The sequence below is a fragment of the Otolemur garnettii genome, unplaced genomic scaffold (assembly GCF_000181295.1).
Source record: "Otolemur garnettii isolate 467f Iridium unplaced genomic scaffold, OtoGar3 scaffold00003, whole genome shotgun sequence".
Lineage (NCBI taxonomy): Eukaryota > Metazoa > Chordata > Mammalia > Primates > Galagidae > Otolemur > Otolemur garnettii.
This window is the reverse complement of record NW_003852398.1, coordinates 21527501-21541603: the sequence shown is the minus strand read 5'-3', so window position 1 is coordinate 21541603 and position 14103 is coordinate 21527501. Positions and strand designations below refer to the sequence as shown.

The following is a 14103-nucleotide window of genomic DNA, read 5'->3' as shown; positions in this document are numbered from 1 at the left end:
GCCTGTGGTCCCAGCTACTTGGGAGGCGGAGGCAGGAGACTGGCTTGAGCCCAGGAGTTGGAGGTTGCTGTGAGCTGTAATGCCACGGCATTCTACCCAGGGGGACAGCTTGAGGCTCTGTCTCAATAAAAAAAAAAGAAAGTTTTTTAAAAAGCCATAGCAAGTGGTTTTCTTAAGAACTGCAAGTTGGAAATAAACACAAAGTGCATAAAAATTCAGTGAATGACAGCAGGGATCTTTCTGATTCAAATCAAAGTGGTCTTCAAATTGTTCTTGGGAGCAACAGACTTCCTGGCTATATCTGGGTGCTGAAGGGACGCCAGAACAGGGACCATTTGAACCCAAGCAGCTCTCTGGTTGTTTTTAAGATGGTGTCTTGCCAGGTTGTTATGGCTGGTCTCAAACTCTCCTAAGCTTATGTGATCCTTTTGTCTCAGCATCCAGAGTAGCTGGCACTTACAGGCACATGCCACTACACCAAGCTGTGGTTTTTAGATAATGTTTCTGGTAAAAATCATCCTGAATAAATGGTGTTGGAAAAACTGGTTAGCCATTTTGGGGGGCGGGGGGTTTTGCCCTTTGCTCAGCCATGTCTTTCTAGGCTAATGGGGGAGAAAGGTTCTAATCCTCTGGTCCTGATTCAAATAGGCTACTTAAGGGCCTCAGCTGGGCATCTCCAAAGGGCAGCAACTCTGACTCTTCCCCCTTGTGAGTAAAAGGGCCCTCAGCGTAGTAGTTCCTCAAGGTTTGGTCTTTGGTTTCCACAAATGGCTGAAGGTGGTGGGACTTGTACTGCATCTCTTTGGTGTCTCAGTTTTAATCCAGGGAGGAGCTCCTGTGATTTTATGTGTCCCCATGTCTTCAGAAGGAAGACATTTGTGGTGGGGCAGAGTTGAAATATCACTGACTCAGTGTGTATGTGCTGGAGGGAAAAGGGGGCTGCCATCTGGCACGTCAAGAACTGAGACCTGTGATGGTTTGTCAGGGTGTCCCGGCTCTGTCTTGAGAAGAACATTTTGGGACAGACAGGAAGGGGCAAAGTGATATTTGGTTCCCCTACCCCAGCACCAGGAGTGCTCCCTGAACCCACCAGTCCCTCAGTTCCCTTTGACATTCTCTGCTCCCTGCCTAGGCCACAGTGTTGTCTGGGGTGGAGTTTCTCTCCCCTTCCACCTCAAAGGACTGGGGGAGTTGCAGGAGCCCTCTCAGTGGGGTTTCCTCCTGTGATTGGCCTCAATTTTGGAGAGGTGTGTTTTTCTTACGCCAACTCCTGATCCCATTAAGGATCATCAAGGATACTGGTTTGGGGGAAGCCCTGGCCTTATCCTGGGCCCTGCTTTTTCAGGAAGCGAACCTTCCTTCTGCCTTAGTGACAGCTTTAAAGAGTGTGTGGCTAAAGGAGGCAAGTTGTTAGGTGCAGTTAGGAGGCCCTAGGCCACCTTGGTGTGCTGCTGCTGAGGGGACAGCCAGGATGACTCGAGGCCCCTCTTACTCCATCTTCTTCAGTGAGTCAGGGATGCTCTCAGACAGTGGAGTGAAACCCAGCAGAAGGGTGTGCCTCTCATAGGCCTTGGTCTGCTTAAACACGGTGTCAGTCCCATGGAGGTGGTCCAGCACCCCCAGCACCCCGTAGCACTGGTTGAACCTGGAGGAGAGAGGGAGGTGCTGTAGCCCTAGCGCTGGAGGCCCCTATATGGATCTCCATTTTATTTGTACTGACCTCTCATACAGTTCTCAGCCTGCCTACCCACACCTGTCACCACCATCTTGACCACCAGCATCAAAATAACCTGGGGGAAAGGGGTTGTTAGACTTCTGGGGGCACTCCAGACCTGCAAAATCTGTAGTCTTCCTTTGAAAAGCTCATCATGTGATTCTCTTGCACACAATTTGAGAACCTCTGGCAGAACTAGGCTTGTTCAGGTATGCTTCAGAGACCACCTCCATCAGAATCCCGTGGAATACTTAACTACAATGCAGCTTTCCAGCTCTTGCTTTCCCAGATACCTTTTTTTTTTTTTTTTTGAGACAAACTCTCTCTTTGTCACCTTGGTTAGAGGCTTTGGCGTCACAGCTCACAGCAGCTTCAAACTCTTGGGCTTAAGTGGTACTCTTGCCTCAGCCTCCCGAGTAGCTAGGACTACAGGTGCATTTCCACCACTCTCAGCTAATTTTTTTTATAGAGATGGGAGTCTCACTCCTGCTCAGATTGAAAGAACTTGCATTTTAAACAAGGCTCTCAGGTGTTTCTGGCATACGAGGTTTCCGGTAGGTCATACTTGAAAAAGCCTGGGGGCACGATTTCCCTGGAACTGCATGCAGGATTTGTATGCATATACACGTTTTTCTGAACAGAGTGTCTGTAGCTTACATTAGCTATCTAAGGGTCCAGAACCCAAGGAAAGGAGTAAGGTGGTCCCAATGTAGCCATTATTTTCAGACCTCTTTCCCAATTAGCACCCCCATTTAAACTGAGACACCAATGTCCACCATTAGAAGCTTGAGTAGTGAGGGTGGTGGTTATTGCCCAGGGGCCCACTATGGGGAAGAAGTCCTTACTTGAGATGGTGGTAGTCGTGGAATTCAGGTGAGGGCAGGAAGGGTAGGTGGTAGCCACAGTGGGAGATGGTGGTGGCGATGAGAGCCAAGGAAAACCACGTGGTGATAGAGGATAAATGAGAGCCCATTACTAAAGGACCCAGAATTGTCGGCAGCATGTTGGAGGCCTGCAAGGGGAGGGATGGTTGAAGGGATTGAAGGCAGGGCCCAGCGACAGGGAAGGGACCCAGCTGAATCCTTTGCCCCATGAAAGTAGCAGAGAAAAAGTTCCTTGACTCAGATCTGAAAAAGTAACCTCCTTATTAGCAAAGTCAGGATTAAACAGGATGTTGGGAGGGTTAAGTGAGATAACTTGGGTTGGCCTAACCTATAGCAGCTATTTACTTATATATTTATTTATTTATTTATTTTGAGACACAGTTTGACTATTTTCACCCTCAGTGGAGTGCTGTGGCGTCACAGCTCATAGCAACCTCAAACCCTTGGGCTTAAGTGATTCTCTTGGCTCAGCCTCCCACGTAGCCAGGACTGCAGATGCTTGCCACAGTGCCTGGCCGTGTTTGAACCCGCCAGCCCTGGTGTATGTGGCTAGCACCCTAACCACTGAGCTACAGGTGCCGAGCCTATGGCAGCTATTTAAAGGGAAGAAGAAAGAAAGGGCCATTATGGTCTAACTTTCTGCTAGGGAACCTTAGGGAAGGTGGTTAGGGGCATTTGTCCTTCACCTCTGGAGAGAGGAGAGTTCAACTCACCACATGCTCTATAGGGTGGGCATACAAAGATATCACACCAATGGGAGCTGTCCACTCGTGGTGTTTCTTGTGGATTTTCTTATAGAATGCAGGGTGGTGAAGGAGTCTGGGGAAATAGGTAATAGTTAATAATCCGCTGATTCTTCACTTTCTCTACCCTACCACACCTTGAGAAACCAAAGGTAGAAACTAGGGTTTCCAGCCATAGAGCCAAATTTAAAACAGATGGGACTAGCACGCAGGCCTGTCCTCAAGTTCCAAGTCCATCCCTTATGCTGCATAGCTTCGGGGTGGGTACTTTGCCTCTGTACTCATTCTATTAGCTGTAAATGGGGATGCCCAGAAAGGATTCAGTAAGGTAGTGAATGGGAAACTGCCCTGGCTGCCAAACAAATGGAGAAGCTTGCTCTTTTCTGGACAATTCTCAGTTGTCCCATGTTGGTTATGGGAGACAGATAGTTGTCTGTTAGCCATTTAATTGTAGACTTGAGGCCAGGGGTGTTGGCCCTGTATCTGCAATTGAGAGGCCTCAAGTTTCCTTGTTGATAAGTGAGCCCAAGGCAGGGTGAGGAGCCAGCTGTGCTCAGGTAGGGACTGCTTACCGGTGTGAATAGTAGAATAAGACTTCCTCAGTCAGGGTGAAAATCACCAGCTCCAGGAGGAACCAGTGGAAGGTAGGCAACTCACGGCGGCAGGGGTCTCCCCACCACTTGAGGAAGGGATAAAGGAAGACTATCATGGGGAGAGAGATCATGAACTGGTTGAAAAGAACTGTGCGGGTAGACTGGCGTAGCTTCACAGGGTCCACCTGCCCAAAGGAGGGAAGGAGAGAAATGGACAAGCGTGAGAAGTCAGTCTTTCCCTTCTAGAAAAAAGCTCTATTGTGACCTGCTCAGAGGAGGCCTTCACTCAAGGAGTGATGGCTGGGCATAGCCAACAGCTCCTGACAGCCTCCCAGCCCTGGGGTTGGAAACATTGCAGAATAAGGCCCTGGCTGTTAGGCCAAGGAATAATGCCACTACCTTGGAAACTCCCTCCCAGCAGCTTTCAGGCTGTGCCTGACCTGCCTTCTCTCTCATTCCACAGACACCAATGCCCTCCTTTTTCTCTGGCCAGGCCCCAGGTATTCCTTACAGGTAACTTGAGGAACTTCCACGACACTTAGAGAAGGCTGTCTACTCTCAGGTTGATATCCAATTTCATCCCTTTAGCCCCTCTTCATAGGAGAACCTTGTGCATGATTGGGCACAGAGATCAAGGTCATCTGCTTCCTCATTTGGTCCACCTTCACTGGACTAGGCCCAGAACAAAGAAGGAGGTAAGGCAGGGTGCTGCTTATCTAGCTTCTTGACTCATGTTCTGGTTTTCACACTGGCCAAGCATTTTCACCTGGGTCTGCTGTGGCGCGCTGGCCCCAAATGCCCAAACCCCATTCAGCCTCAGTACTACAGCTAGCACTTCTTCCAAGAATCAGTAATCCATTGATTCTTCCTTTTGTCAGAGAACTGGGGTGCTAGAGGATAGCCCAGTGACCAAAGGTCACTCTCTGCATGCTAATAAACTCATTTGAGATTGGTTAGAGGGATTCCTCCCTGAGTTCCCTCTGCACTCTGGAGGGTTTTCTGCCCCAAAGTGGGACAGGATTCAGAATGGTGTCCAGACTGGAGGCCTGCCTCTTCCCTCAGCTGTTCCAGGCACTATGTGCATAGACTGACTTCAGAATTCACTCTAATTGTTTACTTCCTTCCCAAGGTGAGGCTGGGTCTGGATGGCCTATTTTGAGAGGACATGTAAATAAGGCCATTCATGTCTTCTGGGAACCTTGACCAAGACAAGGGTATAACATCTATTCATTTGTTCAGCTGTTATTTATTTATTTTGCAGTTTTTGGCCGGGGCTGGTTTGAACCCACCACCTCCGGCACATGGGGCTGGCGCCCTACTCCTTTGAGCAATAGGCGCCACCCCTCAACTGTTATTAAGCATCCACTATGTAGCATTCAGTATTCTAGGTGCTGGAAAAGAAAACAATGGACAAAACAAAATACATTTCTTTTTTTTTTGTTGAGACAGAGTCTTACTCTGTTGCCCTGGGTAGAGTACCGTGGCATCATTAGCTCACAGCAACCTCAAACTCTTGGGCTTGAGCAATCCCCTTGCCTCAGCCTCCCATGTAGCTGGGACTAGTGGTACCTGCCACCATGCCTAGCTATTTTTTCTATTTTCTTTTATTTTTAGTAAAGAAAAAATTTTATTTATTTTATTTTTATTTTCACTCTTGCTTAGGCTGGTCTCAAACTCCTGAGCTCAAGCTATCTACCCACCTTGTAATCCTAACCCAGAGTGCTAGGATTACAGGCATGAGCCATTGCACCCAGATATAAAATACATTTCTTCTCTCTTGGAATTTATATTCTAGTGAGGAAGACAGACCAGAAACAACAAATATAAAAAATCTATATTCCAAGGTGATATGTGCTTTGGTAAAAAGAAAAAAGGGGGAAAGGGGCATTGGGAGTGTCAGGCAAGGGGTAAGCCACTAATTTTAAATAAAATGGTCAGGGTAGGACTCATTGAGATGGTGACATGAAGACAGTGAGGGCCTTAGCCCAACAGGTAGCTGAGGGAAGGGCCTTCCAACCAAGGCAACAGCTGGTGACAAGGCTCTAAGACGGTCACGTTTCTGGCCTGTGACTGGAAATTAGAGAGAGAGAGAGGTGGGGGGGAGGTGGTAAGAAGTAGGAGAGGAGGTCACATAGGGCCTACAGGGAGGACATAGAGAGTAGGGTGTCCTGGAAGCAAAAATACATCAAGGATAAGGGAATGACAACTGTGGAAATGTTCTAGTGGTTGGATGAGATAAGCCTGAGACCAGATCATTGGTGAACTTGCTGATATCAATTTTGGTGGAGCCTTTTTTTTTTTTTTTTTTTGAGACCGAGCCTCAAGCTATCCCCCTGGGTAGAGTGCCGTGGCATCACAGCTCACAGCAACCTCCAACTCCTGGGCTCAAGTGAGTCTCCTGCCTCTGCCTCCCAAGTAGCTGGGACCACAGGTGCCCGCCACAATGCCCAGCTATTTTTTGGTTGCAGCTGTCATTGTTGTTTTTTGGCAGGCTCGGGCTGGATTCGAACCCGCCACCTTAGGTGTATGTGGCTGGTGCCTTAGCCACTTGAGCCACAGGCTCCGAGCCCGAGCCTTTTCTTGATTTGGGGGTTTACAGAGAACGTCAGACAATGCTTTTGTGGATGGCCCATGCCTATAATCTTAGCACTCTGGGAGGCCGAGGGAAGTGGATTGCCTGAGGTCATGAGTTCAAGACCAGCCTGAGCAAGAGTGAAAACACCCCCCCCCACCTCCCACCTCCCATCTCTAAAAAATAGTCAAGTGTTGTGGCAGGTGCCTATAGTCCCAGCTACTCAGGAGGCTGAAACAAGAGAATTAATTGCTTAAGCCTAGGAGTTTGAGGTTGCTGTGAGCTGTGACACCACAGCACTCTACCTAGGGTGACATAGTGAGACTATATCTCAAAAAAACAAAAAACAAAAAAACACAAATGAAAGCTGTGAGCAGAAAAAAGGTTCGTACATAATTTTCACAATATCCAACACCATGGATGAACAAAACAGGCTTCAAATAATCTGCATGTGGCCTGCGGGCCTCAGGTTGGACACCCCTGTTCTTGAGAGCTGACATAGCCTGGCAGTTAAAGAGTATGAGTCCCCCTGCAGTCCGAAAGCCTGAGTTTGCATCATGGTTCTATCCATGTCATACCTCAAAGCTTATGTTTCCTTATCTGAACAATTTCAGGTTGTTGTAATATCTGGCCTTAAAGATGTAATTGTGTAGTCAGTGGTGACTGCCAAGGAGTCAGCTATGATCTGACAGATAATAAGATCTGACAGACTAAGCAATGGCCTGACACTTTAGGCTTTAGTCCATGTCCTGCCAAGATGAGCCTAGAGGAAGCCCACTGGGCTGGCTGCCTCAAGTGCAGGGGATCATGAGCCAGGCCAGCATCTCTGGCTCAGGAAAGGGTCATTCCACAGAACTGCGTCGAGAGCACTATTTTTCATTCTGCCTTTCTGGAGTGCCAGGTGGGGCAGAAGGCCCTGAGAACTGAGGTGATCCCCAGAGATGATTGTCTTGTCTGGCAAAGAAATCAGGAAGTGGTTTGGGTGGGAAAGAACCTGGGTTTCTTCCCCGTTGTGTAAGAAAAGATTCTCTGGAGGCTGTCAGCACCAAGCAGGTAATCCAGGTTCAGGGGCCAGTGGGACTCACTTCCTGGTGCTATGGAAGTCAGAGCTCCTCCTTAGCAGTCTGGGCCTTGTTTTTCATGGATTTGCCCTTAGTACTTTGCATTATAGGTTGAATAAATATTTAGGAAGGAGGACTTGTTTAAAAAGCAACCAACACTCACACATTCAGAATCCACACCATCTATCCATCTATTGTAGTTCCCCATTGCTTTTACAGCTGTTACCTGTTTCAGCACCCAGCCATTGCTGTCTCTGTTCCCATGGGGCAGCACAGGCAGGTGTAGAGCCTGAGCAGGGAACAGGAAGCCAGAACATTACTCTTGACTTCCCACTAGCTAAATAGCTCTGAGATTTGGGGCAAATTATTTCTTCTCTCTAACCTTCTCAACTGGGGTAGCCTTGTCCATAACTTGGCTCCTTCTGGCCATGGTCTCTCCTGGGATAGTGATAAGAATTCTGAGTGTAACTTTTAGCTCTTGCTTTCTGTGCTTTAACCAGGAAGGGCTGTAGGAACACTTACAGGTTCATTCTTGCCAGCCTGAATTCGGTAGCGGGAAATGAAGTTCGGTTTTCCAGTTGTGTCAACCACCAGCAGAAGTCCATTGAAGCACCAGAAGAACAGACTAGGCACTAGGGTGGCTCCTGAGTTTGGGAAGCAGAAACAATCAGGGTGACATCAGGTTCTCACAGCACATGTATTAACTGAAAAAACTTAATGGTGAGTAAGGCTGCACCAAAGACAGTTCCATGCCAGGGAAGTCTTAGACATTGATTCGAATTTGTCATTCTTATGTGACAAATTAGCTGTGAGAACTAACACAAGTCACCTAAGGAATGTCTCTATTTTTTTCTTAGCTATATAATGGTGACAACAAACTTCAAGGTGGTTAGTAATTTTCATATTTTTTGTATATACATTATGTGTTTGTAAATACATATATGAGAAAATATATTAAGATAGCACTCTAAGTCAGCACCTGTACCTCAGCAGCTAGGGTGCCAGCCACATATACCAGAGCTGGCAGGTTTGAATCCAGCCCAGGCCTGCCAAACAACAATGACAAATACAACCAAAAAAAAAAAAAAAAAAGCCAGGTGTGTTCTGGCAGACACCTGTAGTGACACCCTCCCAGCCACTTGGGAGGCTGAGGCAAGAGAACTGGTTAAGTCCAGGAGTTGGAGGATACACTGAGCTGTGACACCACGGCACTACCGAGGGCGACATAGTGAGACTCTGTTTCAAAAATTAAAAGTTAAAAATTAAAATTAAAAAAAAATCCTAAAGGACAAGGGCAATATTTTACTTAACTCTCTTTCTGTGCTTTCATCCAGTGCCCTTCCTGTTCCTGTATAGTGGCAGCTGGAACTTGGAAAATAACTTTCCAGGTGGCCACAGTGACTTACGCCTATAATCCTAGCACTCTGGGAGGCCAAGGTGGGTGGATTGCTTGAACTCAGGAGTCAGAGACCAGCCTGAGCAAAAAGTGAGACCCTGTCTCTACTAAAAAAAGAAAAACTGGGCAGCACCTGTGGCTCAGTGAGTAGGATGCCAGCCCCATAGACCGAGGGTGGCAGGTTTAAACCCTGCCCTGGCCAAACTTCAACAACAAAAAAAAAATAAGAAAAGAAAGCTGAGGGGACAGTGCCTGTGGCTCAGTGGGTAGGGTGCTGGGCCCATATACCGAGGATGGTGGTTCAAACCTGGCCCCAGCCAAACTGCAACAAAAAAATAACGGGGCATTGTGCTGGATGGCTATAGTCCCAGCTGCTTGGGAGGCTGAGGCAGGAGAATCGTCTAAGCCCAGGAGTTGGAGGTTGCTGTAAGCTGTGTGATGCCACAGCACTCTACCGAGGGTGACAAAGTAAGACTCTGTCTCTATGAAAAAAAGAGAAACAAAAACTGAGGCAAGAGGATCACTTAAGCCCAGGAGTTGGAGATTGCTGTGAGCTATGATGCCATAGTACTCTACCCAGGGTGACAGCTTGAGACTTTTTTTTTTTTTTGAGACAGAGTCTCACTTTATCACCCTCCCTAGAGGCCCACCACAATGCCCAGCTATTTTTTTGTTGCAGTTTGGCCAGGGCTGGGTTCAAACGCACTACCCTCAGTTTTATGAGGCTGGTGCCCTACCTACTAAGCCATAGGCACTGCCCGAGACTCTGTCTTTTTTTTTTTTTTTTTTTGAGACAGAGTCTCAGTTTATCTCCCTCATTAGAGTGATGTGGTGTCACAGCTCACAGCAACCTCCAACCCCTAGGCTTAGGTGATTCTCTTGCCTCAGCCTCCCAAGTAGCTGTGACTACAGGTGCTTGCCACAAGGCCTGGCTATTTTTTGTTGCAGTTTGGCTGGGGCCAAGTTCGAACCCACTACTCTCAGTATATGGGGCCGGTGCCTACACACGGAGCCATAGGCGCTGCCCCTGAGACTCTGTCTTTGAAAAAAAAAAAAAGAAGAAATACTTTCCAGTCCTGTGGGAGAATAGAATTGATATAAGTGTCCTGGAGAGCAATTTGGCAGTATCTGAAGTACAAAAGAAAGAGACACACACATACAGGAAGGAAGGAAAGAATGGGTCATACGTCTATATGTATACAGAAGTGTGCATCCCAGCATTTTTAAAAATCACAGTAAAACACTTAAACCAGCCTAAATGTTCATTAGTAGTAAATGGACTAAGAGTATTTCCATACAACAGAATGGACTAGGCAGCTTAAAATATTAGTAAGCCTAAATTAATTGACATGGGAGGATGTCTATACTCTAGTCAATGAAAAAGGTTAAAAAATTGTTGATATCAGGGAGGTGCCTGTGGCTCAAGGAGTAGGGTGCTGGCCCCATATACTTGGGGTGGTGGGTTCAAGCCCAGCCCCAGCCAAAAACTGAAAAAAAAAAAACTTGATATCATCTATACCTAATATGTAAGAAACATACACTAATAATATTGGTAATTTCTTGGAGGTGGGAGAATGCATGATTTTTCACTTTTTCTATACTTATTTGAACTGTCTGATTTTTTTTTTTTTTTTTGAGACAGTCTCAAGCTATCACCCTGGGTAGAGTACCATGGCATCACAGCTCACAGCAACCTTTAACTCTTGGGCTTAAGTGATTCTCTTGCCTCAGTATCCCAAGTAGCTGGGACTCCAGGTGCCTGCCACAATGCCTGGCTATTTTTTGGTTGTAGTTGTCATTGCTGTTTGGGAGGCCTGGGCTGGATTCAAACCAGCCAGCTCCGGTGTATGTGGCTGGAGCTCTAACCACTTGAACTACAGGTGCCAAGCCTGAACTGTCTGATTTTTATTTTTTTTAATGTTTTGTTAACCAGGCTGGTCTTTTTATTTTTTTGAGACCAAGTCTTACTTTGTCACCCTTGGTAGTGGGCCGTGATGTCACAGCACATAGCAACCTCAAACTCTTGGGCTCAAAGCGATTCTCTTGCCTCAGCCTCCTAAGTAGCTGGGACTACAGGCTCCCACCACAACGCCTGGCTATTTTTTTTTTTAAGAGATGGGGTCTCACTCTTGCTCAGGTTGGTAAAAACTCCTGAGTTCAGGCAATCCACCTGCCTCGGCCTCCAGAGTGCTGGGATTATAGGTGTGAGCCACTGTGCCTGGCCTTTCAAGCTGGTTTTGAATGCTGGACCTCCCAGCTCAGCCTCCCAATGCACTGGGAATTACAGGGGTGAGCCTTGGCAGAAGTAGATAGTTTTTGACTGACCACTCAGTGCTAGACACTGTGTTAGCTGGTCAGAGTGGGGAACAAGGCCCTGCCTCTGCTCTGAAGGAGCTCACAGTATATAGCATCTGCCCAGCTGTCCCCTCAGCCTGCAGCCTGTGAGCAGATGCAACTTTGACATCAGCTGGAAAGAACAACTAGGCTTGGTGCCTGTAGCTCAGTAGCTAGAGCGCCAGCCATACACACATGACCTGGTGGGTTCAAACTCATCCACGGGCCTGCCGAACAACAATGACAACACCACCAAAAAAAGGAAAAAAAATAGCCAGGCACTGTGGCGGGTGCCTGTAGTCCCAGCTACTTGGGAGGATGAGGAAAGAGAATCACTTAAGCCCTAGAGTTCAAGGTTAATGTGAGCTGTGACGCCACAGCACTCTATTGAGGGCGACATAGTAAGACTCTGTCTCAAATTAAAAAAAAAAAAAAGGCTCAGCACCTGTAGCTCAACTGGCTAGGGTGCCAGTCACATACACTGGAGCTGGTGGGTTCAAATCCAGCTGGGGCCTGCCAAACAACAGTGACAACTACAACCAAAAAATAGCCAGGTGGGCTCAGCACCAGTGGCTCAAGTGGCTAAGGCGCCAGCCACATACACCTAGGGCGGCAGGTTCGAATCCAGCCCGGCCCGCCAAACAACAATGACGGCTACAACCAAAAAATAGCCGGGCGTTGTGGCAGGTGCCTGTGGTCCCCGCTACTTGGGAGGCTGAGGCAGGAGACTCGCTTGAGCCCAGGAGTTGGAGGTTGCTGTGAGCTGTGATGTCACTGCACTCTACCCAGGGTGATAGCTTGAGGCTCTGTCTCAAAAAATAAAAAAATAGCCAAGTAGGCGCCTGTAGTCCCAGCTACTTGGAAGGCTGAGGCAAGAGAATCGCCTAAGCCCAGGAGTTGGAGGTTGCTGTGAGCTGTGATGCCAAAGTACTCTACCGAGGGCAATAAAGTAAAATTCTGTCTCAAAAAAACCAAAAAAACTTTAAATTCTTCTTCCACAGGAACTTCTAACTAGTTCCATTCACTTCCTATTGGTCTTACCATGTCTTTCCCTAGTCTTCAACAGCTTTTACTCTCTAGAGCCGAGAGAGTAAACTGGGATAAAGGTTACCTATTGGGCCTGCTGAGAAAGTTTTGTCAGGTTCTATAAAAGGAGGGTCTTTTACAGGGTTACACCTTTTACAGGGTGTTTTACTGGGTGAAACATACACCCGGTCTCATTGGAAGAAGCATCAGGAAAAAGAAGGACTTGGGTATTGAATCCCCCTGGGCCCTGTGGCTTCAGCATATGGGGGACAAGAACTTAGCTTTGAGGTCAGATTTTTCGTGATATTCCTGGGTATCTGGCCCCAAGGGTGCAAACCAGAGTGTAGTGCACAGCTCCCCATGGAGAACTTTCTGGATGGCTTTATTATTCAGAGCATATGATGCCTTGGCTCCAGCAGCTGGAGACAGGGAATGTGCAGAGCTGGGAATGGGGTTCACAGGAGCAAAAGGGAGCATGTGGGGGTGAGTTCAGACATAGGAAGTTTGGCCCCACCCTTCTTAAAGCCAGCCTCCCTGCAGGACACAGCAGCTGCAATCACTTGGCCCCTGGAGCTCTGATCCAGACCTAAATGTGACTGCATAGGGAGAAATGGGAAGAAGAAAGTGACCTCTTCCTCAGCCTCCCAAAGTATTGGGATTACTGAGTCACTGCACTTGGTGTGATATTTATTTTATTTTTTTACTTTTATTTATTTATTTTTTTGTAGAGACAGAGTCTCAGTTTATCACCCTTGGTAGAGTGCCATGGCATCACACAGCTCACAGCAACCTTCACCTCCTGGGCTTAGGCGATTGTCTTACCTCAGCCTCCTGAGTAGCTGGGACCACAGGCGCCTGCCATAACACCCAGGTATTTTTGTTGCAGTTTGGCCAGGGCTGGATTTGAACCTGCCACCCTCAGTATATGGGGTCGGCACCCTACTCACTGAGCCACAGGCGCTGCCCCAATATTTGTTTTTAAAATCAGCACATATTGGGGCAGCACCTGTGGCTCAGTGAGTAGGGTGCCGGCCCCATATAGCAAGGGTGGTGGGTTCGAACCCAGCCTTGGTCCTGGCCAAACTGCAACAAAAAGAATAGCCGGGCATTGTAGCAGGCACCTGTAGTCCCAGCTGCTCAGGAGGCTGAGGCAAGAGAATCGCCTAAGCCCAAGAGCTGGAGGTTGCTGTGAGCTGTGATTCCATAGCACTCTACCAAGGTCAACAAATTGGGAGTCTGTATCTAAAACAAAACAATAATAATCAGCACGCATTTACTTTTATACTTGGAAATAGATTTTTTTTTCTTATTATGGAAAATAAATGTTAGGTTAATGGTTACCCTGTGGGCCATCCAACAAGGTGTCTGCCTACCTAGAACTCCAAAGGCTATTTAAGGAATACAGAATGGGGCCTGGTGCCGCCGTGGTTCATGCCTGTGATCTCAGCACTCTGGGAGGCCGAGGCAGGTGGATTGCCTGTGCTCTCGAGTTCGAGACCAGCCTGAGCAAAAGCAAGACTCCATCTCTAAGCTTGGTGCCTATAGCTCAGGGGCTAAGGGCGCCAGCCATGTATACCAGAGCTGGCGGGTTCGAATCTAGCCCAGGCCTGCTGAACAATGACAACTACAACCAAAAAAAAAAATAGCCGGGTGTTGTGGTGTGCACCTGTAGTCCCAGCTACTTGGGAGGCTGGGGCAAGAAAATTGCTTAAGCCCATGAGTCTGAGGTTGCTGTGAACTGTGATGCCAGAGCACTCTACTGAGGGCTACAAAATGAGAC

General features: G+C 47.7%; 1 protein-coding gene across 2 annotated transcripts in view; it reads right to left on the bottom strand.

The window, feature by feature from the left end:
• Positions 1-109: 109 nt before the first annotated feature.
• FAXDC2 (fatty acid hydroxylase domain containing 2) overlaps positions 110-14103 on the bottom strand; it is a 33250-nt gene continuing 19256 nt past the window's right edge. For both annotated transcript variants that reach the window (XM_023515411.1, XM_012808395.2), the window contains 5 exons: positions 8090-8211; positions 3914-4119; positions 3312-3417; positions 2560-2726; positions 110-1645 (listed from right to left, as the gene is read on the bottom strand). In XM_023515411.1, the coding sequence (XP_023371179.1) occupies positions 1489-1645; positions 2560-2726; positions 3312-3417; positions 3914-4119; positions 8090-8211 (758 nt within the window). In that variant the 3' untranslated portion in view covers positions 110-1488. The remainder of the gene's footprint in view (positions 1646-2559; positions 2727-3311; positions 3418-3913; positions 4120-8089; positions 8212-14103) is intronic.